Raw genomic sequence first — 25,606 nt, forward strand, 5'->3', positions numbered from 1 at the left:
AGAAAGCTTGGTAAATCCATGCATAAGAGTCGATATGTGCTATAGAACCTTTGATCTAGGTTGTCAATTATAATTTTATATTTTTAAACAAATTGTTTATAGTTTTAAAAGCAAAATTGGTTTAAAATGAATATTGTTCTTACAAATTTTATCCAATTTTGTAAGAAACAATACAAATTAAATCTGTTTAAAGTTAATATTGTACAAAATATTATTTAACTATTTAAAACAAGATGCTTGCTAAGAATTTCTATTAATTTTTAGACTAATGAAGGTCAAATTCCAACAAGGTCCTGCAATCTGCCTCCATAAATCCTCCTTTATACAATAAACATCTCTTTCAATTATCAACAGTGTATAAGAGTATATTTAAACCTAAAATGTAAACTATTCTACGGGTTTTGAGGTACTAGCCGCCGCTGCAGCCGCCGCCTGGGTGGCATGGTGCTTGGCCACCGCCTCCTGGGCCTTGCTCAGCTGGATGTAGCCCTCGTGGGCCCGGGAACGCAGCTCGCTCTCGACACTTTTGTTGACCGACTTGGAGATGACGGCCTTGATCTTCTGCGTTTCATTGAACTTGGCCTTCTTGGCCTGAATTGGAGCATCTAGTGAAAATAATTCAGATACAAAACAGAGTTCCACACAGCCAACTGGTTGCTACTCACTTGACCGGCGGGTAAAGGCAGCCTGCTTTTGCTTTTTCTGCTTCTGCATGGAGGCAGGCATCTTGGCCTTTTTGAATTTTCCCTGAGGCATTGTTAAAACGTAATTTTTTAAAAGAAAATAAAAGAAACAAATATTCAGCAGCACGTTGTTTTGGTTATCGGGTAGTGTGACCGTTGCTATCGATAGCCGGCCTATCGCTAAGAAGGCGCTGCCAACTTTTCCGATTGTTGCCACAGCTGCTTTTGGCGCACTTATTGAAGAATTCAAATTACTCATTTTTGTTCAGTTTATCTTTATTTTCGATTGCTGGCTCTCACTTAATGATAACTTGAATTATAATAATTATTTAACATATATTGGTTGCTTACTCGCTTGCTTTAAACTAAACACACAAAAAATTTCACATTCAATGCAAAACTTAAATTGTTCGCGGCAATCATCATTTGTTTTCAACAAGAAATCATTAATTAACATTTAAAAGCGCTGAATATTTTGTTGTTTATATGCAATTTAAGTGGGATTCTTTATCCTTATTTACGTATGTATATATATATATTTATGTGTATATATGTATATTTATAAATATTGTATTTCCGCCTTAGCTTTCCTCTACATTCTTGTTGTTCTTGCTCACATGGTGATTATTTTAAACAGAGTTTTTTTTCAACATTTCGAATCTTTCGTTTCTTATAAAAATCGGTTTACAAAAATGTATGTATGCCATGTGGGAGTGTGTGTGTGTTGTGTATGTTTTGCGTGTGAATAAATGAGTACAAAACAAAATAAAACAATTAACTGTTCAGTTTGGCAACAATAACGCCAGTTACAATTAAGCCTATTATCACAGCAATCACCAGGAGTATCAATATCTTGCGCCGGTAGCTCTGACGACTCCTGGCCGCCTTGGCCAACTCCGAGGTGCCATCCTCCACATTGGCGGCCGTCTGCTCAATACTGTTCTCGATGAAGTCTGTGAATTAATTAAGTTTGGGTTTAGTTTATGAGGGTTTTATTTTGAAATTAGCATTTTTTGGTAAATATTTAAGTCGCAAAAGTTACTCATTTCATAAATATGTCTTGGCAAATAGCTCTTATCAGCTTATCAGTCTTTAAGTTTGTTTACCAAATCTACACCTCGTCATCGATGTTCAAATATGTTTTATAAAATTCGGTTCAAGTTTATAATTTATAAAAAAAAAGAAGGCTTTTAAGTTACCCAAACTGGACTCACCCATCTGCTGACCCTGCTCGTGCACCATTCCACTCAGCCGCGTCATGATCTGGTTGACATCTATGATGTCAGACTCAATCTGCTCGACCTGGCGCCGGCGCTCGTCGAGCATATCGACCTCCTGCTGCAGTCCGGCCTGCTCCAGGCGCTGCTGCTGCAGCAGCTCGGCACGGGCCGTGGCCTCCACCTCGTGCTCGGCCAGATCCTGAGCCTGCTGCAGGGTCTGGCGCATCGCCGAGGAGATGCGCCGCTGCAGGTTCGAGTACTTCTCAACCACGCCATGAAACTCACGCGTCAGCTTCTCCAGCTGCAGCTTCTGCTGGCGATCTCCATGCCGGACCACGGCCTGCAGCCGCTGCAGATCCTGGCTGGTGGTCTGGACCCGGGCATTGGTCTTCGTGTTGATCGCATGCACCTTCTCGCGCAGCGCCGCGGTGTCGCGCGGCGTCCCGATCAGCTTGAGTTGCTTCTCCAGCTGCTTGGTGCTGCTTAGAACCGCGGTGATGTTGTGGCCAATGTCCTCGCTCAGCGACATGAACTCCGTGGGGCTGAAGCCGGATGAGCCGCCGGCTGCTGCGAAGCTCACCTCGGGCGTCGTTGTGGAAGCCGTATCCGCCGTTGAGCCATAGTCGCGATGCGGGCCACCACCTCCTCCTCCTCCGCCTCCTCCTCCTCCTCCGGCGGGGTTGTTCAAGGCCTGGGACATGATTGCTGCTCTCTGTGTGTGTGGTGGTGTGTGTGCCTGTGGGTTTAGTGGGGAGTTGGGGGCTTGAAAATGGGGCGACACCTAATACCGCGCACAAACAAACAAATCCCTACAAATGATTCACAAGCCAAGAGCTCGGCGCAGAGTGCTGGGCATTGTTTTTGTGCTCGACTTATCAACATATGATGCAGCTCTGTGTGCGTGTGCGCCTGTGTTGGTGTGTGTACAGTGGTGGCCCCTACTTGTTTCCCCCTCGCACACGATTCCGCCAGCAGGGGGGGACAGGGGACAGTTGGGGCACAACTCTTGTAGGGTTTCCGCCTGGCAGCGAACCTGGAACGACCTGGGACTTACTTCGAAGCGACTTCTTTTCCGCTGGAGCTCCAATGTCAGCGCACAAACAGTGTGACCACGGCGCGACCGTTACAGTATTACCATATGACTCGCGAAAATACGCCAAGTGAAAAGCGAACTGTGAATGTACCAGGGATGCCAACTGTTGGGAAGATACAGTGCGGGCCATAAGTATTGAACCTTAAATTAAAATTAATTAATTATTTAAATAAAATCGTAAAACTGCAGAGATATTTAAAGTTGGGCAGAATAGAGCTCGTCATTCATTTGGAAAATAAGAAGACAAAATTTATTTGTTTTTATAATACTTTTTTATAAATTTAAACCAAAGAATCCTAAATTAAATTATATAAAATAAATTAAATATATTGTTGAACAAAAAGCGTTTATTTTTTTAGAAATTTCCTATTTCAGGACTTGTAAATTGTTTCGGAAAATCAAAACCAACATTTTTTTGATTTTATTGTTTAAATTATTTTTAATATTAATTTGAACTTAAAAACCCCAAATTAAATTATGGAAAATAAATGAAGAATTATCCGTTCTTAAGGAGTTTTGCTAAAAAAATATATATATTACAAAAAAATGGTAATTTTTCTAAAAGAAATTTTGCTATTTGCCTTGGAAAATTTTAATTTTCAACAAAAAATGCAAGCGTAATGTATTATAAAATTTAAAAGACTGTTCTATAAAAAAAAATTGTTAGGTAGTGGAAATATCTACATTTTCAATATTGATAGATAGAGTGAATAAAATCTGATATATATGATTTAATAAATATATATTAAATAAATAATAAATTAATTAAATCAGTTCAGTGTCTCTTTGCATCCCTGGTAGATATGGCAAGCATATGACCCAAACAATGGGGGAACTTCGGTTAAGCGTGGTGGGAACAAAATATTTTAATTTATTTTAAATGATTATTAGTGATGAAAATCTTGTTCTTAACTCCTTTCTTCCTCCTAATAAAGCTCTCAGAAATTATCCTTTTGCAAAGTAAAATAAAAAATTAAATTACCGCAGTTTTTAAATTATAACCTAATACACAGAATATACACTTTCGTTCCCAAAGAATTAATATTCCGTACTCTCAAGTCATTTTTGGCGGGAAGTAAGCAAACAATTGATTATATTTTTTAACGCTTAAAACGAATGACTTTCATTCGTTGCCTTTTACTTAATTTGAAACTTGTTTCTTTAGCAATAAACGCAGGCTAAATAAATCATATACAAACAGCATTTTGTTAGATCCAAAGAAAACACATTTTCTACGTTCTTGGCTTGTAATTCCGTAGCTTAACGTACAGAGTTATGCTAAAAGGTAAAACTCCTTAAACTCCAGTCCTCTTCTTAGTGGGTCTTGGCGGCCAGACGCTTGTCGCGCTCCTCCGAGATGCTGAGCTTGACACCCTTGCCCTTGGGCAGGGAAATGTAGGGCTTGTTGCCCTTGCCAATGATGAACACGTTCGTCAAACGGGTGGCGAACACATGGCCCTGGGAATCCTTAATGTGCACAATGTCGAAGGATCCGGGGTGACGCTCGCGGTTGACAACGGTGCCGACACGTCCCAAATTCCTGCCTCCGGTGATCATGCAGAGGTTGCCTGTAGAGGAAAAAGCGTACGTTTAGTAAAATCAAAACAAGAAAATATTAGTTTGCGAGTGTAATTGCACGTAAAAGTTACTGCAACGGCTGTGGGATACCGAAGCAGAGACCGTCGTGACAAAAAATGCTTTTGGCTAAATGTATTTGAACCACGCAACTTGATTTGTTAACGTTTTGTGGTCTTCGAACCAGCCAAGAGGAGTTGCTATCAAACAAAATCTTACCGGAATCGAACTTGATGTAATCGGTGATCTTGCCAGAGGCAATATCGACCTGCACGGTGTCGTTGGCATGGATCAGGGGATCCGGGTAGCGGATGGTACGACCGTCGTGTGTGACCAGGAATGGAACACCCTTGGCGCCCAGCTGGGTCTTCTTGACCTTGCACAGCTTGTACTGCAAAAAGCGAGAAAAATAAATGCCAAAGTTAGTCACAATCGTTCAAAGGGGAAAACTCATTAAAAATTGTAATTGCACGTAAAAGTTACTGAAATGACTTTGGGTTGCCAAGTCAGAGACCGTCGTATCAAAAATTGCTTTGGGCTTCGATTTGAACCAATTAACGCATTGCAAAAGACGCAAATCGGTCTTCGACCAAGCCCGCACAAGAAGTTATATCTCACTATAGATGTTTATTACACTTGAATTTGCGTTTTTTGAATTTTGTAATTGCACGTAAAAGTTACTGAAATGACTGTGGAATATGCCAGACCAGAGACCGTCGTATCAAAAATTGCTTTGGGCTTCGTTTTGAACCAATTCACGCACTATTTGAAACACAAATCGGTCTTCGACAAAGCCCTTTTTCCCTTAAGTTCGATAGAAATAGTAAACTACAAAAACCCGGCACAATTTCATCTAAGAACCAACACAAACTGACTGAAGGTCCGGGTTAAACTCACCTTGGCTTCCTCGGCGGAGATGCGGTGGATGGTGAAGCGTCCCTTCACGTCGTAGACCAGACGGAAGAACTCACCGGTCTTCTCAAGGGTGATGACATCTACAAATCGGGCAAGAACAGAACTATAGTTTAACAAAAATCTCCATCAAACACTCCCCTGTGCACAACTCACCCATATAGCCAGCGGGGTAGGTGGGGTCGGTGCGGACCTTGCCGTCAACCTTGACCAGGCGCTGCATGACAATCTTGGTCACCTCGGCGCCGTTGAGGGCGTACTTGAGGCGATTCCTCAGGAAAATCAGCAGGGGCAGCGACTCACGCAGCTTGTGTGGGCCGGTCGAGGGGCGTGGGGCGAAGACGCCTCCCAGCTTGTCCAACATCCATGCCTTGGGCGCGGCTAAACGCTTCAAATGCTTCTTAGGGCCACGAGCCTGTAAGACAAATCGAAAGAGTTCAATTATCAGATTCCGGCGCCACAACAAATCCAAAGATTCTCCGGCGAAAAAGGCTCTCGTTCACCCGTTCCGCTGGAGACTCCTTTCTGATCATTAAACAAAACTCACCATGTTGTTTGATTCTCTATATTCAACGGGCGGTCACTGCAAAAAATAAGAACAATCGACTTTTTAGTTTGGTGTAAACATTCGGGCGACCCCACAAAAAGCGGCTTCAGTGACAGAAAATCCGTTGGCGCCGGGCTCCGCATACAAAAGCAGCCGTTTTTATAGGTCCCTCGGTTGCCCATTTCGAATGCCGGCTCACAATAACAAAGGCCGATGGCCGAAATATAAACGAATTAAAAATACACGTACCGTCCGTCTTGCAATACAAAAGGAAAAGGAAGTTGATGCTAGGGTTGTTGATAATATATCAATATATCGATATTTTTTGGTTCGTGAAAAATCGATATTGCGATAATTTTGTTTTGATATTTTTCCTTTTATATATGATACAGATTTTATAAAACAAGAAGAAACTCATCCAACTTGCCTTATTATATAGGGATTATTTTTTCTGAATGCCAGCTAATAAAATAAGTCCTAGCCAGTCAGAGGTGACAAGCTATCGATGGCACAAAAAATAGTGTTGATAAACACAAAAATTCGGAGCGCAAAACAAAAACACGACCGACGATTGATTGATCTATTGAAAATTTCAAATATATTGAAGTACGTAAACTTTCAGCATTAATCTGGGTATTCCTTTGACTTCTGAATTACTGAAAATATATGCAAGCTATGGCCTGAATCACAAAAAATATCGGCAGCTGAGATGTGTGCTATTCGTGAGTCAATCGATACTCCGATAGATTTTGGCATCACCTGGTCCCACCTAAAAATTTCGATTAACCGCTTGGGCACACCGATAAGACGACTGGCAGTTATTTTTTTTTTTTAATTTTACAATTGTTTACTTTTTATTTTCTCATTATTAGTTAATGCCCCTCAAACACACAATCAGCGTTTCAGGCATTATTAATTACAATCTGTAAAACCTACTTATAAATTAAACTGCGGCAACAATACAATTTGCCAAACGGATTTACGCTTGCCTATGTATGTGTCTGTGAAATTGATGCATTTAAAACCACTCTTGGGGCTAAATAGTTATAAATGGTTAATTGGTTTTCCCTTCATTATTCTTTGCTTTAGTTTTTGTACATAATACAAACTGTATTCATTCGCTCGCTAGTTTAGACGCTACGGTTTCTCGTTTAGGCGAAAGAACTTAATTTTATATGAAATACATTTTTAAGAATTACAATGTATGCAGTTAATGAATGTATAGTTTTTGCTTTAAATGTATAAATCTATTTTAATGGCTACGTACGTCTGTCTGTGTGTGAGTGTGGGGAGGGCGGGGGTGAGTGTGTGCGGCATGAGTGAATGTGTGTCTCCATGTCAATGAGTGGCGTAGAGAGGGCAGGGCCAATTTTCTCGCACTTAGTCTGTCGTTCAGTCCAGCTTTTTCATCGATTTGAGTGCCCGCTCCCGTAGCTGCTTCTCCAGGTCCTCATTAATGATCCCCGGCCCCGATCCGCCCGCTAGCAGTAGCGGCAGCTTGCCTGTGCCATTCCGTTTGGCGGTCGACTGCTGCTCCTCCTCGTCACTGCTGCCTGCGGAGCTGCTGTCCGCCCGCGATTTGCCGGCACTGCTCTTCCGCTTGTGCTTCTTATGCTTCTTGCTCTTCTTGCTGTGCTTCTTGTGTTTCTTATGCTTATGCTTTCGCCTTGAGGAGGCCTCGGAGTCGCTGTCGCTCGATTCCGCCGCCTTTTTGGCCTTCTTGCGCTTGCTCTTCTTTGCCACTGCCTCGTCTTCGGAGTCACTGTTGGCGTCTTCACCAGCCTCGTCTCTTCGCGGCTTCTTGTGGCTGCGTTTGCGTTGGCTGCTGCCCAAGGACTCATCCTCATCCCCGCTGGATGTAACAGCTCGCTTGGACTTCTTTTCCGATCGTCGCTTATCCTTCTCCTTTTCCTTCTCGCGCTCCTTTCCCTTAAGGACCGCTGCCGCTACTGCCGCCTCCTTCTCCTTTTCCTTCTGCATTTGCTGCTTCTTCTTCTTTTGGCGCTCATCGCCGCTGGAGTTATCCTCGTCATCGCTCTGATCACTGCTGCTGGAGCTGTCCGAGCTGCGTCGCGCCTTCTCCTTGGCTTTGCCTTTGACTGCAGTCTCGGCTGCTGCCGGCGGCGGTTGCTTTTTGCGGCGCGGCTGCTGCTGTTGCTGTTCATCGCTATCGCTGTCTGCGCTGCTGTCCGAGCTGCTGCTTTGGCTCTGGTCGCGGGATTTCTTTGGTGCCGCCTTGGCAGCGAGGCGCTCATGGGGCTTAAGGAACGGAGAAGGCGTGCGGGACAGGCTGGCGTAGCTGTTGCGCTTGGCGAGAGCCGGAGCTGGAGCTGGAGCCGGGGCAGGAGCCGGAGAAGGTTCCACCACAATGACTGCATCTGGCTTGGATTTACGCTGCTGCTCTTCGCGGCAGAGATCGATGGTGTTTAGCGCCGGCCCAGCGAACTCCACCGATGATCGTCCTAAACGGTTTAAGACTTGGTTAATTTCCAGATCGAAAGGAATCCCCTTTTCCCTGCTGCACTTACCCACGGGACTTTCACGCTTGCGGCTGGGTCGCGGACTGGAACGACTGCGGCTCCTCTGACGGCTATGGCTTCGACTGCGACTACGACTGCGGCTACGCCCCCGCCTCTCTGGCGGACTCGGACTGCGCTGTCGCTGCTGAGGCGGGCGACCACCTGCTCGCTCAACGGAGCTAGCCGATGAGGAGCGCCTTTGCCTGGCTGGCGGCGGATTATCCCAGCGATTCATATGCCCACCACCGCCCGGAGAACTGCGCCTCTCCCGGGAGTTGGGGCGGCGATCGCGCGAGTTTCGCCTCTGCTGGGGGGAGGAAAAGCGTCGTCCAGGACCCGAGGGTGGCGAGAACTGTTTGCGGAACTGCTGGTGACCCTGATGCATGGGGGACTGTCGGTGGTCGCGCTGGTTGAAACGGTTTTGCTGCGGCGACTGGCGTCTGTCGAAGCGTCCCATTCCGCCTCCTCCCCGGCCACCGCCAGGACTTTGCCTGGCCTGCCAATGGATGCGGCCACCACCTCGGAAATTGGGTGAGCCACCACGATGTTGCCACATCTGGCGATGCTGGCCGCCACGGCCACCGCGTCCACCACCCCTAAAGTTCATCATGGGCGAGCGGCGACGATTGTTGTTGAAGCTGAAAAGCGAGAGTTCCCCCAGAATTTGTCAATTAAAGGTAATTACGTGAATTATTATCCAACTCACCGTCTTGGGGAGCGCGAGTAGCGCATGGGTGATCGTGATAGTCGCCGGGATCGGGATCGACGGCGAGAATTGGAGCGCTGGAAACGGTTTCCACCATTATCCTGACGCATGGGGCTGCGGCCGCGCGGTGAAAAGCGCCTGCCGCCGCCGCCTCGTCGATTGCCTCCTCCAAATTGCCTGCCTCGATCGTTGCCGCGCTCCATGGAGCTGGCCGAGTCGCCGCGATTGTTGCGGTACTGCCGCTTGTTCTGCACACTGTTCTTGTTGCGCCGATGCTCAAACTGATCCTGATTGCGCTCTGGCGACAAGGAGATGCTGCTGGAGCGTCCTCGGCGTCGACTGCGACGCGAGGAGCTGCGTGAGCGGGAACGCTTGGCACTGCCCGAGCGAGAGCGGCTGCGCGGTGATCGGGATCGGGAACCAGATCGTGATCGCGACTTGGCCTTGCCCTTGGCAGACGGCAGCGCCGGCGACTTGTCCGTCGAGTGGCGGCCATTTACAGTCTTGGCGGGTGCGGGCTCCGTGGAGCCAGTCTTCTTCGCAGAGCCTCGCGATCCAGAGCGTGACCTCTGGCGGGAGTGGCGCGGCGAGCGTGAACGCGGCCTACGGCTGGAACGTCGCTCCCTGGAGGAAGGGCGGGCGGTCGGGGAGCCGCGCTTACGGATGCGTGCTGCCGCATTGGCCGCCGCCTCGCGGGCTGCACTGGGTACTGAACCGTTGTTAGCCGGCTTGGTGGAACGGGAGCGTGAGCGGGACTTTGACTTGCCGCCGTTGGGCGAGCGGTCCCGTTGCCTATCCCGGCGAGAGCTGGCACGCTGCGAGCGAGATCGTGAACGAGAGCGGGAACGGGAGCGAGAGCGATCCCTCTGCCGCTGCTCCTCCTCGCGCTTGAGTATCTCGTCCTTCTTCTGCTGTATAAACTCTGCGGGTATGCCCGAGTCGCTTTCCTGCGCGGAGAGCAGCAGTGCCCACAGCTCGCCCATAAACTGGCGGGCATTGCGACCGTTGAGGAAGCCAGTCATGTTGATCTGCATCTTCTTGGGGCACGGGTACTTCTCCTCCTCCAGCTGGTTGTAGACGAACTCCACCACAACATCGTCCTCAATGTGCAGGATGTCGGTGATCTTCTTGCTGATCCACGGCCGCAGTACGTCCAACTTCACCTTGGACATGTCCACCCGTTTATTTAGACAGTCGCCAAACTTCATCTGCTTCATCAGCTTCTTCTCCTTATCGCTGAACCTGGTGTCCTGCTGCTGGTTGGTGCCCTGTCGAGGATACATCAAATCGAAATTGGAAATGGTAAAGAAAACAAAAAATAAAATTGGAAAAATTGAAATCGAAGTGTAAAATGAACGGAAAGGCAACGACGAGGGTGGGGAAAAAAGCATTTATCGATTGCTGTGGACTGGGGCGGCGGGGGGCACGCGCTTACCGTGAACATCATCTTGGATGCGTTTCGCTGAGTCTCTATCGGGAGGGGATTTCGGTGCACTGCCGCCAAATCGTGTCCCCTCTAGGCCAGGCACATTTGTTTGCTCCTTCGATGGGGGAAAAATTCAATAAAAATATATGTAACCCGGCACCACGCAAGTCAATTGTCTACACGCACACACACACGCACAGCGTCTTTTCGCCACAGCCAGGGGCCGTGTGTATGTGTGAGGGCCGGAGATGCTCTGCGTTCTCGCGGCGAATTATGTAGCTGCGGATCGCTAGTAACGCACTCTCGGTGACGGGTGCTTAATCAGTTACACCTGTCGCGGTCATAAAAGTCTTTTCCGTCACTTATCGCTTTGCACTTTTTCCTCGCAAAATAAAAAATAGATTCGTGAAAACGGTCTGCAGACAGTGTGACCAGTGCGGCCGTTGAAAATATACCGAAACTAAGAACCGCGCACTGAATATACTAAAGATCTTAACCGGCAGTTAAATAAATCGAAATAATACCAAAACGAGAAATAATAACGGTTTTTATATTTAAATTTATTATTAAACTGGGCTAAAAATAAATGAAAACAATTACAAGTGCTCTATGGAAGCTTAAATAGCCTTAAGTAAAAAAAAAATGATTGAGAAATCAGATAAGATAAGTAGAATATTTCATATTAAATATTTTGGCATAATAGTGTTCTTTTTTAATTTTAGTTTTTGTCATTTAATTGAATGATTAAGAAATATCATGAATATAATTAAACATTAAATATATATATCCCAAAAATAAAACAATTACATTAACATTTCGAAACGAATGTTTTTATTTTGCATTTTCGAATGCCGTAATTAAGGGTTCTAATAAATACACACTACAAATGCACAAAGGCATTAATTCAATTTTGTTTAAATTTAGACTTAACATTAGGATTTGATTATTTTTCGAGCAAAATTCCATTTCAATTTTATACAGCTGAGAGGGGGGGATGAAAGGAGGAGAAAATGAGAAGATGGGGAAAACATTAAATAACATTGCAAAATTGATTTCGCTACAAAAAATAATTCCTCGTTTAAGTACACATTAATTTAGCCAGCCAGCCCAGCTCAGCTCCGCTCCGCTACGACCCAAAACTCGCTCAGTTCTTTTGGTTGCTGTTGTTGTTGTTGTTCCTGGTGGGGTGGATGGGGGTGTTTTTGTTGACCCCGCCCCCGCCTACGGTATCATGTTGGGCTCCTGGGCAGCGCCCGTCGAGTATTTTGGCTTGCACACACATCCGCTCTCCACCAGCACATAGTCCTGGCCAGTCAGAGTCACCGGGCCAAGGGGAATGACCAGGAACAAGTAAGGCACGTAGGTTTGCGTACACTCTCCCCGGACCACGTCGCACTCAGAGGACCTGGCAGAATAATAATTTAATAAAATAAATAAATACTATTAAGTTTTTCGATTTTCCATCTACTTACTCGCACACTTCAAAGACCACCTGCTGGAGAAGATCGGGGAACTTCTGGACTATGGTCACCGGCTGGCCGGAGGTGAGACTAACACCATACATGGGCGCCGTGGTGTTGTAGCGCGTTTTGCACAGTCGCGCCGGTGTCTCGCTCTTGCACTGCTGCTCCGGCGAGGCGTTCTTCAGCGATCGACCTGTGATCATATCACCCAATGATTAGCCAATCAATCAATCAATCAGCCAGTCAGTCAGTTAGCTATGTGGTGGAGGTGTGGACCAATTGGCTTACTTACCGTAGCGACTGCTTCCGACGGCCTCGTTATTCACCTCGTCGTAGGCCCGCAGCAGAGCACTGGTGGTTATGGCGGGGTCCAGCGTGCTGGGCAATTTGCTCTGGCGGCCACGTCGCGAGTTTCCGTTCCAGTTGGAGAAGGTGCGCGCCACGGCCGCGCTGGAAAGAGGAGATCCCAATTAGGGGGTTATGGTTATATACGTTAGAAAAGAAAGTTGGCTGACCGCCACCGATTGATTGACTCACTCACCTTGGATACGGCGCATTGTTGGGTCCCAGGCAGTCGGGCGAGTCCGTGAGCGCATCGCCGGACAGGTACTTCAGGCCACGCCCACCGGCACACCGGCTGAGGGGCGCGTCGTCATCGGTGCTGCTGTAACTCGGCCACAGTGCCGCGTTTGCGCAGGTGAGTGCGATGCTGATGACGCAGAGAGCCGTTAGGTGCTGCAACGATGAGATACGGATGCGGATATGGGTTACGAAACGGTCTGACTGAGATGGAGGCAATGGGATAATTCTATACAAGCTTTAATAGGGTAATTGGGGATATATTAATAAGCTATATTTTGTCAAATACTGATTACTTGGTCAAAAACTATGGGAAAATTGGATAAACTTGGGTCATATTGACACTATCCCTCTTTAGAAATGTGTTATTTTAATTAAATTCGTTTAAACTGGTACACAAAACAATACTTTCTCTGATTTGAAGAATAAATTAATATTAACATTCTTTAAATTTGTATTACTTTGTTCTCATTCATAAAATTTGAAAGTGATTTTACACTGTTTTAGAATCAGAAGAAATCAAATTTTGGAGTTCCATTAATAATAAGTCCCTGTTAACTTCTAGGAATTAATTAAATTTAATCAAGGATACTTTAATTAATTGCAGTTTAAAACCCCGGGTTTTGGGCCCGTGCGAATAACAGTAACTGATCTCTGGAAATGCTGCGTCACGCATTATGGCCAACTGGACTTGGCCAAAATCTCGTCTAGACCGCTGTTCCGTAAGTGTTGTAACGTGTTTTATGGCCTGTCGTTGAACCGCCTGACCCTGACCATGGCCCGGCTACAAGTACTAGAATGTCTAGCCAGGGGGACTTCTCTCCAGAGTTCTGGGAAAACGCACAAAAGTACGCCAATGACCAGTTACAAGGGCCTATCCCACAGACCTGAAGCCCATTCCGGGCCCCGCCAATGAAAAGTTTCTATTTTCACATACTTGACCCGCTTAGCCCCGAAATCCATAAACAAATTAATTAAGCTCATAAATAACAATCTCGTGAGCCATCATCCATCGTACGTGAAAGTAAAAACAAAGAAGAAATCCAGACTTGCCGAGAGCCGAGAAGAAATGTTAATACATACAACAATTTTTTTTCATTTTTTCAACGGCATGCAAAGCTGACTTCTAATATGGTCTGAACTTTTTATTGCCTCTTCTTGCGGTTTTTTATTTATCCGCGCGCGCGCGTTCATGTATTTTCTTTCACTTTCTCTGTGCAGATTTGGCTGCTGATCAAGTGCCAGAGCCGAGCCGAAAAACCAGTTTCGATTGAATTAAAATTGCAGCACAAAATTTGCTTTTGGCATTTATTTACCCTCTCAAAGTTGGCTTTCTGCTGAGAAAATCGCTGCACGTACATACGGACGACATGCGAAACGATAATCGTAGCGTTTCTGGCAGCCTTTGTGTCCGATTCCGAGGACTGTTAATGGCGGAATACCGTAAATATTTCTTAATTGATATAAATATTTTTGTTTTGTTTGCCAGTCAAGTCTATTTTTTTCCTCCAACTTTCTTTTAGTTAGGCATTTGACAAAAACGAAATGATTCAAGAGAGTGTGGGGCCCCGTAATGGTCATTGCGTGTGGTTTGGTGGGAAAAACGAAAGCGAAATTCTATTATTTAATTCTTTTCACATTCATTACACGGCTTTAATGATCGCAGAGAAGCGGGAAAAGGGGCGCTTGCACACGTGCAGACTGCCCCCCGCGTGAGTCTGGCGGTGCAGCGATGGACACGACACTCTCACCACCGAGTTCCGACAGTTCGTAACTGCCTTTTGTCAAATTCTGTGGCTCATTAAACGCGCTTTTCTTGGCATTGTGTGTCGTTTCGTTGGTCCGACTTTCCGTTTTTATGACTCTTCAGCAATTTCGTTTAATAAATGCTCTTCGTCGTCGTCGTCGTTCCCTCTTAATTCGACATTAAAAGACAGGTACGGGACCCCTGGGACCCGGAGAAGCCATTGCCATTTGAACCTGTCACCAGAAAGAGAGACGTATTTTTACCTGGTAATTGCCATCTTGATTGGGTCTCTCTCTTGGCACCTAATGAGGCGACTTTCTTAGGTCCGCGAGGGTTCATTGTTGGCGCGGACATGACTGTACCAAATCACCAACGATAGCCGCCAGAGAAATGCAAATAGTATCTGTACATAATTGGGCATTATTGCTTTGCTTTTGAAATCAGCAAATCACGCATTAATCAAAAACCCATTGACGAACCGTTGACAATTTCAAACAGCTCCCGTCATTAGGCTTACATAACAACAACAACAAGGCGCACCAAATGTTTTTGCCTTTTTGCTTTGCCAGCGAAAGAGCAAAAGAGAGGGCGCAACAAAGCCAGGCTAGAAAGAACCAAAGTGAGAGATATACACAAACAACAACAAGAACGGCAAAAAGAGACAAAGCGACGAGCAAAACTGTCAAGAGCAGCGGCTTCGTTCGTGTATCAGGTGCCGTTATAACGAGGTTAACGACCCACATCGCCATCTCCCTCTAGCGCTTCGATCTCCAACTCTCGGCTTAAAGCTCGCATAAACAAACATTGGCGCTTAATAACAAATGAAATTAAATTCTAACACATTGGAACAGCAAACAGATCAGGCGGGCTGCACGAGTGAAAATTGGTTTCGGGAAAGCATGGCAATGTCGACAGATTATTGACAGCTTACAAATAGCCACAGGTGACGTTGCCCGAGACTGTGACTTTGACTGTGACAGTGAGACAGCGGCTGCGACTGCGACTGCGACCGTTGCACGCAATGGGGGCTTGGAGAACTGGAACTGGTTTATTGATAAGCGTAGCCCATAGCTGGGGGCCATGTGGTGCCATCTCTGTCTCGCCTTCTGTCTCCGGCGAGTTCCACATTCTCAATGGATGTCAGTGATAATGCATTGTGATTGAAACGAATTGAGAATTGAGAGAGAATTGTGCTCGCTTGACTGACACAATTTCCCAAAGGCTTTTGTCCGTCGATTGTGGAGCAGTTGGTCAGGAAAAGCCAGCTAGCCAGCCAGTCGAGTCCGATGAAAAGCAAAGGCCAATTGTCTTGGAGCTGCTGTCAACATGGCGAGAGCCACAAATAGAATATGTTCCGAAATAGACCTTGGAGCTCGAAAAAATAAAGATTAATCATTCAACTCTAATCACTGATTGACAGTTTATGAAAAAAGACTAATATATGTGATTTAAAGATTTATAAAAATAATAATGATTTCGACGAAAGAAGTCATATTCTTGAAGATGGGATTTCAATAATTGAACTTTGCTCTTAAATTGACCATAGATTCCCAAAAAACTCTGGAATCAAATTTTGGGAAGGATATAGAAGGTTACGATCATCTAAAACAATTAAATGTCAAATTCTACTACTTGCCTTATAAAAGGTCTTTTGTGATTTGGATTACTCTTATATTTTTTCAAAAGGGGTGTCTAAATTAAAGGAACATTTTAAATCCAGATATGAATTTAAAGTTTATTCTAATTCCAGAAACCAGTAATTTCAATTATTTCAACCTATAATCGCTATATACGTTTAACGATCAATAATATCGATACGGGGAACCAAAACCAACGGTTCGTATGTGCAACGCAACTGTGCAAATGTTTTTTCTTGCCGGTTCTCAGCACCGTTGCGCATTAGACCGTTGTTTTTTGTTAGAGTTTTTTAATTTTTTTTCGTTCCGCGACAGACAACAAAGCTCGATGCCGTGATAACCCCGAAGCGACAAAACTTTCAATGGTTTTTTCTCCAGAAGAAGCAGCAGCCTTAACGGCCACTATGCAGATCACGTTTTCCCAGACCACAGAGGGGAATGGGGAGCAAGGTGAGGCAGAGAGAGCGAGACAAGTGCATGGACTCTGACTTCTTTAGCCGCCCGTTTCACTCCCCCGCACAGTGACGTATGAAGATTTTTCAACAAAGGGGGGTTCTCCAAAGATACTATTTGCTTAAGGGATTTTCAAGGTCTCAAAAGGAACACAACCAAGGAATTTCTAAGCTTAAGGTATTTGTATAACTTGTACTAGAATATCTTGTTTTAAAATTTCTCATGAGGGCATAGGTAACGCCCCATAACTCGCCTACGCCACTGCCCCCGCAGGTTGACGACAGCGGCGCTTTCATTTTTGGACTGTGACTGCGACTGCCCATTGTCCAGATGGTGGGATCCAAATCCGAGGAATCCGTGGAAACGGGGCTATGAAAACCCTTTTGGCTGCCGCACTGACCGCCACTAGAATCGAGGTATTTTAATGACAATAGAGAGCTGAACTGAGGGGGGGGACGTGCCAGATCCGAATTGCCTGCAGCAACACTTTTACTCATTACGCTCTCGTTTTTGATGCTTTGGATCTGAGCAGAAGTTTCACTGCATAATTCGCATCATTATCATTTACTGGATGGTCAGGTAGGCACATCACAGGTACTGTTACCTTTTGGCGCTACATTAAAGCTGGCAATTAACACAGATTTATGACAATATTCTCGAGTGTTGCCTGCCAATCAGAATGCGAATGAAGAGATGTCCGGGAATCTTTGACCCAGAACGCCGTTGTGGTTAACAGTTTATAATTCCGCTTTTGCAAATAGTTTACGCACCTTGGTGTTGTTGTTGTTGTTGTTAGTTTTCCTCAAGGTTTCTTTGAGGTTCGTCGGCCAACAACAAGAACGGGAGAAGTTGAGACGCTTGAATGAGAATGAGAATCTTCTTCTACCTGTAAACCAGAAATCGGAGAGACGGAGACGGCAAGCAACCCATAAAAATCAAAGTATGAATATATTTAGCCTACTTTTTATAAAATTTTTATTTCGCTTTTGCCAACGACACGGCTCAGCTTGGCATTCGAGCATTTAGGCGACGCTTTAAGAATCCACTTTGATTCATCGCCTGCACTGAGAGAAATTCTGTGTATTGAATTGTATTTAATTTTGAAGAAAGGTCAAGCCATAATTAATATAAAAATATTAATAATTATAAGTATTATATTAATTAAAACATCTTAAGAGAAATACAACTTGAAACATTTTCGAATAGAATTTAAAACTTTATTTTTTTGTTAAGAAAAGTATGCTATTCGTAAAGTATATATAAAGATTCCTAAATTGTTTTTATTGTTTTAATAATTTTTAGTCCCAATTTTTTTCTGTGTTTTCCGGCTAGCAAACAAATCGATCAAATTTCTTAAAAATTGCTGAGGACCGAATGAATCGTATTGGGGCAAGAAATCAACAATTCAATTCAAGGGAAATCGTTGATGAAGCTTTTAGGCGTGGGCGTGATTTTGCTTTCTACCGACTTTGTTAGCCTCTTGATTAGCATTTTGGTGGTTTTTAAGTCGGTCAAGTTCACTAAAAAGAGCAGGTAGATTTTAGGGTTCTCAGACGTGAAGATCTACAAAGGTATTTCTACTATTTCTTAGCTTTGAAGAGAGCTTAAACCCTGCTACTTTATGGTTCTCTCTCTCTGCGTGGAATTTAGGGGCATGCAACCTTTGGCTTTTAAAGTCAAGTAATTCCCGCAGGAATGCAGCTGGGCTCTGCTGTTCCACCAATCGCTGGGTCGAATCTCCTGGCCATATATCACTGGCAACAACGGACCAGCACTCTTTCCTGTTGCCAATTCCTAGAGTGCCAGCCAGGGCCTAGACGTGAGCCGACTGACAAACATTTAGCCACGAGTATGTGTGGTGTGGATACACACACGTATTTGGGAAACACGCAGCCTAGTAAAAGTTATTTGGCCAAAGCAAATTCATTATAAATTCTTCAAGACCAGGCAAAAAGAAAGTCCCAAGAAAGGTGCTAATTCATGCCATCGGTCGATCGAGCGGACCGGAGAAATGGGTCGAGGTGGGCGACGGAGATGGAGTCAGAGACGGAGCCCAGCTCCGATCCGTTCCGAACCTAACCGAACCCAGAACCCAACCCATGCCATTCCACGCCAGGCCAGGCACTTAGTGGACCACCACCGAAGGTGTTGCCTGCCTGCTGTGGGCTGCAATGTGTGTGCATATATATCGCCGCACATATAGCCACATATAATATGTGTTCTTTATGCCATACTGGTTTCCGAAAGGAAGAGACGAGACAAGAACAATGCCAAGTTCAGCAAAATACAACAAAAAAAAGAGCGTATAAGACGACGTGTAAAAAGGTGCCGAGGTGCGAGGAGAGAGAAGTGTAAGAGATCTTGCAGCTGCCTCTCCATCACCATCTCCATCCTCCTTGTGGGCGCTCCGGCAACGGCTTTGGTGTCTTTATTTTTTGTGCTTATTGGGGTCACTTACTTTGACAGAACTTCTACTTAAGCACCGGTATTCCATTTTGTAGCAGTGTGTGTTGATGGTCGATGGTTTCTTGTTGGGTTATTGGCTGTACTTGGGGCGTACTGGGTACTTGGGTACTTGGTACTGAAGCACTCGAGGCACTCTCGTTCTTATATCGTTTCTGGGGTCCGAATTGGCTTTTCACTTCACACTTCACGACCGATGATGGATTTAAAGCTAGGCACACGGGTAGTATCGTATCCACTGGAAGAGCCCTCTGATCTCTGTGATCCGTGATCTCTGGCAATGGCAATGGTAACGCGAACCGACCAACTCGAGCGCTCAACCTGAACTGACGGAGCAGGTAAGGTTTACCATTCCTTAAGCACTTGGTGCTGCCTCGTCTGCGCATGCGTCGCCGCTTCTGCCTCTGCCTCTGCTACTGCTACTGCTACACTGCCACTGCTGAGATCTTCGGGCACATCGTCGCACTCGTAACCTGTTGCTGTCGTGTCGCCAAGTGTTGCCGCTGCAGATCGGGCCTGGGACCTCCTCCCGCTGGTATTGTGGGTGCCGCCGATCTGGATACATGTGCAGGCAGCAGCAGGACAGGAAAACGAACTTACGAACCACATATAGTCGAGCAGTACCGCAAGGATTATCGCCAGCAGGAAATTCATTCTAATTTAGAGCTCGCTTTGACAAGTGCTGAAAAGTTTAGAGATTCCAGGTGTAGAATTAATCGACCGTTAGATGCGTGAAGAGGGGAAATCTCATTATAAATGGTTTTATTTTAGTTGATAAATTTCAAATGCAAACGCATGATTCAAGTTCAGGGTATGCTATGGTAAGAACACTTCAAAAATAGCAAAGCTTTTAATAAAGGCATACAACAAATATGTAAGTTAATTCAGTCCTTCCTCCATATCAACCACTGCAGTCAGGGCGTGGGGTGGTGCTAAAGATGTCGTTGACATTATTATGCTTTGTTTTGGTGGTTGTGGTCGCTGTTGTTGTGGTTGTTGTTCATCCTCGGGCTCGGGTTCTGGAGGCATCAAATGAACGGCACGCAAAAGCATCACCAAGCAGCCACAGCAAATGCAGGCAATACAGCAGACACAACAGCAAACTAATATGATTGGCACAAGGATGAACCAAAGCATTTGCTGTGCCACAGCCATTTTTGTGCTGGAGGTTTATAGAGTAAAGCCTTTTTAGTAGGAGTCGTCGTTTTTACAGCTGAAGCAGCAGTAATATCCAATGCAGCAGAGAAGTGCTATTAGCACCGCCAGGAGGGCAAGCAAGATGGCAAAGGTTGGTCCAGGACCGATCTTGCTGAAGAGATCGGAGGGAGTCTCGAGATCACTGGATGTCATATCCGTACATTGTTATATGTATTTAGTAAGTGTATAAGTAATAAGGGTATATATTGTAGAAACAAATATGTTTGTTAAGGAACCCATAACAAAAAGGCACATCTGATCATAAAAATTTGAAACTAAACCTAGCTATTTCTCATTTATCAAGTATAAATATCTTGTATTAGCTAAAAATAACCAAAATTACCATTACCAAACTCCAAATTGGAAAATTTTATGGGAAAATATGAATCTTTTACCGTTAGTGGTTTCACCTTCAAACGAATCTGAAAGCATTGCAAACTGACTTATCTACTTGCATGGCGGCTTGTTAATTGGTTATCGATTAATAACATTACATAATTGAATATTCTGTAGATGCTACGCTTGGCTCCTCTCCCATTTTGCTCTTCTCTGTCTGTCTGACAATTAAAAGGCGCTTTTCATTTTCTTTTGGGAAAGTTACCGAGCTATATTAGTTACAATTCGCTTTGGTTATTATCGAAAAATGAAGAAAACGCCGAAAGGCCACAAAACAAAACTTTCATAGTGGTTGTAACTTTTCCCCTCGTGACATTTCAAGTCAATTGTCGAGTGGCGGCGCGACGTGCAGAAAAAGTGTTTGCCGTCGGGTGTAAATAAATAAAATAAAATAAAATTAACGGTAACAATTGAAACAAACGCAGCGGCGGACCAGCTCGAAGCCAAGTGACACGACACGCATGCGCAGTGTCAGCGCAACGCAGCTTTTCAGCGAAAGTGACTGAACGAGTTCCAATTGTCCCAACGCCTTTATCAGAGCCTAACAATTAACTGGCGTAATAGTGGCAAAAAAAAAAAAAATACAGTACAAAAATGAAAAGCCCGCAGAAGTTACTGGCCTCAGGCTTGTCGTCGACAAAAGACCACATTTCTTTTCTAATGGTTTGTAATAATTACTAATGCGTCTAGACACTATTTATAACCAAATGGGATAATATGAGAATAACTATCTTAACTCCTGTAAGAAAAGCTCTAGCAAAAACCAAGATTTCATCAGGAAAATATTGAAAAATAACATTTAAATATCCCAGGAAAAACCAAATGAGAATTGGTTCGATAACAAGCCGAAATTTATTAACAATGCGAATGAAGAAAATATATAAGTAATTCTTAATCTCTAACTTGGAAAGTAGTATTTTAAATATATAAATAACTTAATAAAATTGTATTGAAATCTTTTCAATTAAAAGCCTAGTTTAAACTGTAAAGTTACCAATAACTTAACGAATTAAAAAGATAATAAATCAATTTGTTAAGTAAAAAATCGATAATCAACCTGTCTTTGGATGGGGCCCTTCTGACGTTCTGATGTCTGAACCCTGAAATTGTCAGTACTAAAATGTTTTTAAATTCACGTAGAGCAGAAATTTTGTTGCAGTTCTAAATACGTTTGGTTTGGTTCGGTTGATTGTTAAACGTGTCGTTGTCGCGCCAATGCATATTGACCATCGCCCATTGACACACCGAGTGCGCGGCAACCCTGTCCCTACCATACATATCTGTTAACCAACACTGAACGTCTGCAGCAGAACACGGCAGACAGCAACAATTGCCATATAACAGCATCAATTGACAGCGTGGGAGTCTGCAAGAGCTGCAATAGTGAGTAATTTAAATATTATGGCTGTAGATTATAAACAAAATCCACAATATTCAAATATTAAATGTTAACCCTTGAGTTATCGATGGTATCGATAGTAAAATCGATGTGCTTGCAGCTCTAAACAACAACAATTGACATTTAACAACAACAATACCGACGGCCAACGTGAGCGTGTGCGTTCCCCTGGGTGTGTGCGTGCGTGTGAGATTGGAAGACAATGGCTGCAGCTGCGGATCTGGTTGTTCCTACCCTTGCCAGTGAGTATTATCCTTGGGATTCATCTCCAAATTGACGCCAAAAGGCAGCCCTGACTCCGGGCCATCGAAGGCGGCCGCCTCCGCCGCGGGGAACGGCGGGAAAGGCTAAAAGTCGAACGACCTCGTGTTCGTTCTCCATCGGCCGCTCGTGCTAACCTCTCCCCTCTCTATTCCTTCTGTCCACAGTTCGCTCTAGCGTGGCCGTGGAGTTGTGGTCGTCGGCGGGCTCCAAGCAGCCGTACGAGCACAAGGCCCACTTGCCGCGCGAGGAGACGAAGAGCTCCCGCTCGATCTGCTTCAGCCCCGACGGCCGGTACTTTGCGTACTCCAACGGTCAGGCGGTCAAGGTGCTCGAGGCGAGCAGGGATAGCGCTGCCAGCTGGCCAGTGGTTGCCACGCTGCCCCGGCCGAAGGCCTTCTACCTCAACTTCTCGCCACGTGGCCGATATCTGTGCACCTGGGAGAACTATACCATCACCAAGGACCGGCCGGAGGGATCGCCCAATCTGTTAGTCTACGAGGTTGCCACCGGCGAAGAAGTCTTTGCCGTAGTACAGAAGAACCAGACTGACTGGCAGCCGTCATGGTCATCGGACGAGTCCATCTTTGCCCTGGTTGTTGGCGGCGAGGCGCTGTTCTACGATCTGGGAGAGGGAGCAGAGAAGGGATTCGCAGGCACCTCGCGTAAAATCGGTGGCAGTCGCGGCGGTATGCTTTCACTGGGACCCGGCAGCTGTCCACCCTTTCTGGCCTTCTACACCCCGGGCGCCAAGGGTGCTCCGTCCATGTGCAAGCTGTACAAATACCCGGCTCTGGGCCAGAACCAGACGGTTGCGTGCAAGAGCTTCTTCCAGGCCGACCGAGTCGAGATGCTGTGGAACAAGCGGGGAAGCGGTCTTCTGCTGCTGACCAGCACGGAGGTGGATAAGAGCGGAGCCTCCTATTACGGCAACCAGGCGGTGCATTTTATGGCCACCAAGGGCGACACTTGCTCCGTGCCCCTCTCCAAGGAGGGCCCGGTGCATTGTGTCAAGTGGAGTCCCAAGGCAAATGAGTTTGTGGTCGTCTACGGGTTCATGCCCTCCAAGGCGGCCCTCTACAATCTCAAGTGCGATGTGGTCTTCGATTTCGGCGAGGGACCGCGCAACTGCGCCTACTTCAATCCGTTTGGCACTCTCATAGTCCTGGCCGGCTTTGGTAATCTTCCAGGAGCCGTCGAGGTTTGGGATGTGGCCAAACGCGAGAAGTTGGCGAATCTCAAGTGCGCCGACACCACGGTCTTTGAGTGGCATCCCAATGGCGAGTGGTTCATCACTGCCACCACGGCGCCCAGACTACGGATCAGTAATGGGTGAGTAAACGTCTTGCAACAAATTAATTGAGAATGTAATGTCAAACTTTGTTTTTATTTAGATTCAAAGTTTATCACTACTCTGGAGCTCTTCTTCACGAGACCATGTGGCCGCAGGGCCAGGAGCTGTTGGGCATCGAGTGGCAGCAATTCCCAGACAAGACCTTTAGCGAGCCAAAGATCACCAAGGCCAAGCACGAGGGCATCAAGTCCAGCCAACCAGAGGCCAGCAAGAAGGCCTACACACCGCCCCATCTGCGGCTGCTGAAGGAGGGAAAGAATCCGGAACAGTATCTGCCCCAACCGAGCGTTCCCGGACTGGCTCCATCAGCAGCAGGTAATACTCCGCGGCAATTTTGGCACAGGCAATACGATCTGGACAATCCAATCATGCGACGTGGCGAGCAGGGCCAGGTTCAAGTCCAGGTGGTGGCCGGCGGACGTGAGGGTCAGCCGGCGACGGGGACCTCAAACAATCGTCCCTTTCGGCGCTATCGGCCCTACCAGCATAGACGCTACTAGGTTCCACAGCTAATCAGCCATTCCTCTTCACTCCTTGCTCACACTTTCCGTATTAGCCATGCCAATTAGGATTAGGGATTGACGCGCGGTCGTAAGTAGGCTCGGCCATGTGTTTGCTAATTGCTGTTTGCATTTCTCCTCCGCCTGCAGGTGGTGCCAACAATAAAAGGAACAACAAGAACAAGCCCCGGGGCCCCAAAAAGGATGTCGTCAATGTGGTGAATGGCGGTGATGCGGACTCTACACCTGCAGAGGTAGCGCCAGCAGGTGCTGCTGTGCCGCCAGGTGGTGGTGTCCAGCAAACGCCGCCAGTAACAGTGCCAGAGGCTGGGGAGGAGCAGCAACAGCAGCAGCAGCGTAAGCATCAGTCGCAGCACAACACTCCCCGACCGAGATACCAGCCCCAGGAGAACGCGGCTGATCAGCCACGAAACCAGGGCCAACAGTATCCCCAGGGACAGGCTAATGGCCAGAATATCAGCGAGAAGGAACGAAAGATTCGCAGCGTTGCCAAGAAGCTGTCGGACATCAAGAAGCTGAAGCTGCGCCGCAACCAGGGCGAGAACCTGGAGCTGAACCAACTAAACAAGATTAAGATGGAAGCACGGTACCTGGACGAGCTCAAGGCTCTCAAGTTGTCTGCCTAGGGGGGACGGGAGACACAATGTTAACCAAAAGCATAGCGATAACGAAGACGACTACGACGAAGATGACGATGGCGATGGCGGCGAAGAGAAGAGAGCGAGAGAGGAGAGTAATTCCTCTTGTAATTGTGATACACACCACCTCTTCTCTGCTCCACTCTACAACTTCACCACCTCTGTCCCCGTCCCCTTTTCTGCTGTCTTACGCTCATTTTTTGCGGTGCCCAAATTTGCCGCAAAACAAACATGGTTCTAGTTAAAAACATTTTTCTACTATTTGTGATTTCTTTACATACATTTTGGCAAAAACAAACAACATCTTCCCAAACAAACAACAAATTTATGTACCAAATTGTGCTACCAAGTAAATAAAAGGTGTTTCCAAAAAGAGGTCTCTTTCAGTCTCTTGTCTAGATGGCTAGCTCTCCCAGTTGGACTTCTTTTTGATGAATTCTTCGCGTCCGTCGTCCTTGACGGCCACATAGTAGCCCAGGCTTTCGTACTTGTACCTCATGTAGGCGATGTAGCCAAAGACTCCGGTAATGGCAGTCAGTCCCAGGCCCATGATGATGGCGTTCTGTGAAAGGCAAGGTATAGAAATTGTATCTCAACATCTCTGGTTAAAAATCTTACCGGCTTTGCGTACAACTCAAAGTTGATTAGACGGAACACTCCGGTGGAGCGCATGGAGCGGATGCCATCGCCCGGCTTCTGATCCTTTCCCTCACTCATTATGATTTTTAAGAATATTTAAATAAGATCCTGCTCCTCAAGAGATTGCACAATTCACTTGTAAATAAAAACATGTGTGAGGAAGAAGAATGGAGCATTG

The 25,606-nt window shown here is 45.8% G+C and overlaps 7 protein-coding genes and 3 non-coding genes across 15 annotated transcripts; 1 reads left to right on the forward strand and 9 right to left on the reverse strand.

Moving 5' to 3' along the window:
* Nucleotides 1-37: 37 nt before the first annotated feature.
* Nucleotides 38-842, reverse strand: LOC108075309 (uncharacterized). The gene is made up of 2 exons (XM_017167713.3): nucleotides 666-842; nucleotides 38-605 (listed from the first exon to the last, which is right to left on the reverse strand). The coding sequence occupies exons 1-2, from the start codon at nucleotides 754-756 to the stop codon at nucleotides 388-390; spliced, it is 309 nt and encodes a 102-aa protein (XP_017023202.1). The 5' UTR covers nucleotides 757-842; the 3' UTR covers nucleotides 38-387.
* Nucleotides 843-1,217: 375 nt separating this feature from the next.
* On the reverse strand, nucleotides 1,218-3,092 carry Syx13 (syntaxin 13). 2 transcript variants are annotated; one of them, XM_017167712.2, is made up of 3 exons: nucleotides 2,958-3,092; nucleotides 1,898-2,639; nucleotides 1,218-1,636 (listed from the first exon to the last, which is right to left on the reverse strand). In XM_017167712.2, exons 2-3 carry the CDS (start codon nucleotides 2,601-2,603, stop codon nucleotides 1,458-1,460), a joined length of 885 nt encoding a protein of 294 aa, XP_017023201.1. In that variant the 5' UTR covers nucleotides 2,604-2,639; nucleotides 2,958-3,092; the 3' UTR covers nucleotides 1,218-1,457. The 2 variants fall into 2 exon arrangements, with proteins under 2 accessions (XP_017023201.1, XP_070141907.1); XM_070285806.1 differs by lacking the exon at nucleotides 2,958-3,092 and having other exon boundaries at nucleotides 1,898-2,920.
* Nucleotides 3,093-4,224: 1,132 nt separating this feature from the next.
* Nucleotides 4,225-6,383, reverse strand: RpS4 (ribosomal protein S4). Its single transcript, XM_017167715.3, has 6 exons — nucleotides 6,280-6,383; nucleotides 6,031-6,066; nucleotides 5,640-5,898; nucleotides 5,469-5,566; nucleotides 4,791-4,962; nucleotides 4,225-4,564 (listed from the first exon to the last, which is right to left on the reverse strand). Exons 2-6 carry the CDS (start codon nucleotides 6,031-6,033, stop codon nucleotides 4,311-4,313), a joined length of 786 nt encoding a protein of 261 aa, XP_017023204.1. The 5' UTR covers nucleotides 6,034-6,066; nucleotides 6,280-6,383; the 3' UTR covers nucleotides 4,225-4,310.
* Nucleotides 4,621-4,765, reverse strand: LOC121502303 (small nucleolar RNA psi28S-3327). The gene has a single exon (XR_005990927.1). It is a non-coding gene; the product is annotated as a small nucleolar RNA psi28S-3327 (small nucleolar RNA).
* Nucleotides 5,030-5,172, reverse strand: LOC121502301 (small nucleolar RNA psi28S-3327). The gene has a single exon (XR_005990925.1). It is a non-coding gene; the product is annotated as a small nucleolar RNA psi28S-3327 (small nucleolar RNA).
* On the reverse strand, nucleotides 5,228-5,372 carry LOC121502302 (small nucleolar RNA psi28S-3327). Its single transcript, XR_005990926.1, has one exon. It is a non-coding gene; the product is annotated as a small nucleolar RNA psi28S-3327 (small nucleolar RNA).
* A 465-nt stretch (nucleotides 6,384-6,848) lies between the features above and the next one.
* On the reverse strand, nucleotides 6,849-11,112 carry Srrm1 (Serine-arginine repetitive matrix 1). Of its 2 annotated transcripts, XM_017167629.3 has the most exons (4): nucleotides 10,691-11,112; nucleotides 9,256-10,523; nucleotides 8,559-9,187; nucleotides 6,849-8,492 (listed from the first exon to the last, which is right to left on the reverse strand). In XM_017167629.3, the coding sequence occupies exons 1-4, from the start codon at nucleotides 10,700-10,702 to the stop codon at nucleotides 7,423-7,425; spliced, it is 2,979 nt and encodes a 992-aa protein (XP_017023118.1). In that variant the 5' UTR covers nucleotides 10,703-11,112; the 3' UTR covers nucleotides 6,849-7,422. The 2 variants fall into 2 exon arrangements, with proteins under 2 accessions (XP_017023118.1, XP_070141268.1); XM_070285167.1 differs by lacking the exon at nucleotides 10,691-11,112 and having other exon boundaries at nucleotides 9,256-10,607.
* Nucleotides 11,113-11,600: 488 nt separating this feature from the next.
* On the reverse strand, nucleotides 11,601-20,469 carry LOC108075106 (uncharacterized). Of its 2 annotated transcripts, none has more exons than XM_070285840.1 (5): nucleotides 13,185-13,213; nucleotides 12,686-12,879; nucleotides 12,437-12,594; nucleotides 12,154-12,337; nucleotides 11,601-12,086 (listed from the first exon to the last, which is right to left on the reverse strand). In XM_070285840.1, exons 1-5 carry the CDS (start codon nucleotides 13,197-13,199, stop codon nucleotides 11,903-11,905), a joined length of 735 nt encoding a protein of 244 aa, XP_070141941.1. In that variant the 5' UTR covers nucleotides 13,200-13,213; the 3' UTR covers nucleotides 11,601-11,902. The 2 variants fall into 2 exon arrangements, with proteins under 2 accessions (XP_070141941.1, XP_017022877.1); XM_017167388.3 differs by lacking the exon at nucleotides 13,185-13,213 and adding an exon at nucleotides 19,019-20,469 and having other exon boundaries at nucleotides 11,603-12,086.
* Nucleotides 20,470-21,722: 1,253 nt separating this feature from the next.
* On the forward strand, nucleotides 21,723-25,164 carry eIF2A (eukaryotic translation initiation factor 2A). Of its 3 annotated transcripts, none has more exons than XR_001770726.3 (5): nucleotides 21,723-21,999; nucleotides 22,116-22,257; nucleotides 22,444-23,608; nucleotides 23,671-24,221; nucleotides 24,281-24,317. XR_001770726.3 is itself a non-coding variant. In XM_070284874.1 (5 exons), exons 2-5 carry the CDS (start codon nucleotides 22,218-22,220, stop codon nucleotides 24,775-24,777), a joined length of 1,977 nt encoding a protein of 658 aa, XP_070140975.1. In that variant the 5' UTR covers nucleotides 21,725-21,999; nucleotides 22,096-22,217; the 3' UTR covers nucleotides 24,778-25,164. The 3 variants fall into 3 exon arrangements, 2 of the variants coding, with proteins under 2 accessions (XP_070140975.1, XP_017023093.1); XM_070284874.1 differs by having other exon boundaries at nucleotides 21,725-21,999; nucleotides 22,096-22,257; nucleotides 23,671-23,945; nucleotides 24,281-25,164; XM_017167604.3 differs by having other exon boundaries at nucleotides 21,725-21,999; nucleotides 23,671-23,945; nucleotides 24,281-25,164.
* On the reverse strand, nucleotides 25,095-25,603 carry LOC108075248 (small integral membrane protein 8). Its single transcript, XM_017167606.3, has 2 exons — nucleotides 25,408-25,603; nucleotides 25,095-25,351 (listed from the first exon to the last, which is right to left on the reverse strand). Exons 1-2 carry the CDS (start codon nucleotides 25,504-25,506, stop codon nucleotides 25,193-25,195), a joined length of 258 nt encoding a protein of 85 aa, XP_017023095.1. The 5' UTR covers nucleotides 25,507-25,603; the 3' UTR covers nucleotides 25,095-25,192.
* Between the last annotated feature and the right edge of the window lie 3 nt (nucleotides 25,604-25,606).

Source organism: Drosophila kikkawai, chromosome 3L (genome assembly GCF_030179895.1).
Source record: "Drosophila kikkawai strain 14028-0561.14 chromosome 3L, DkikHiC1v2, whole genome shotgun sequence".
In the NCBI taxonomy this organism is placed as follows: Eukaryota; Metazoa; Arthropoda; class Insecta; order Diptera; family Drosophilidae; genus Drosophila; species Drosophila kikkawai.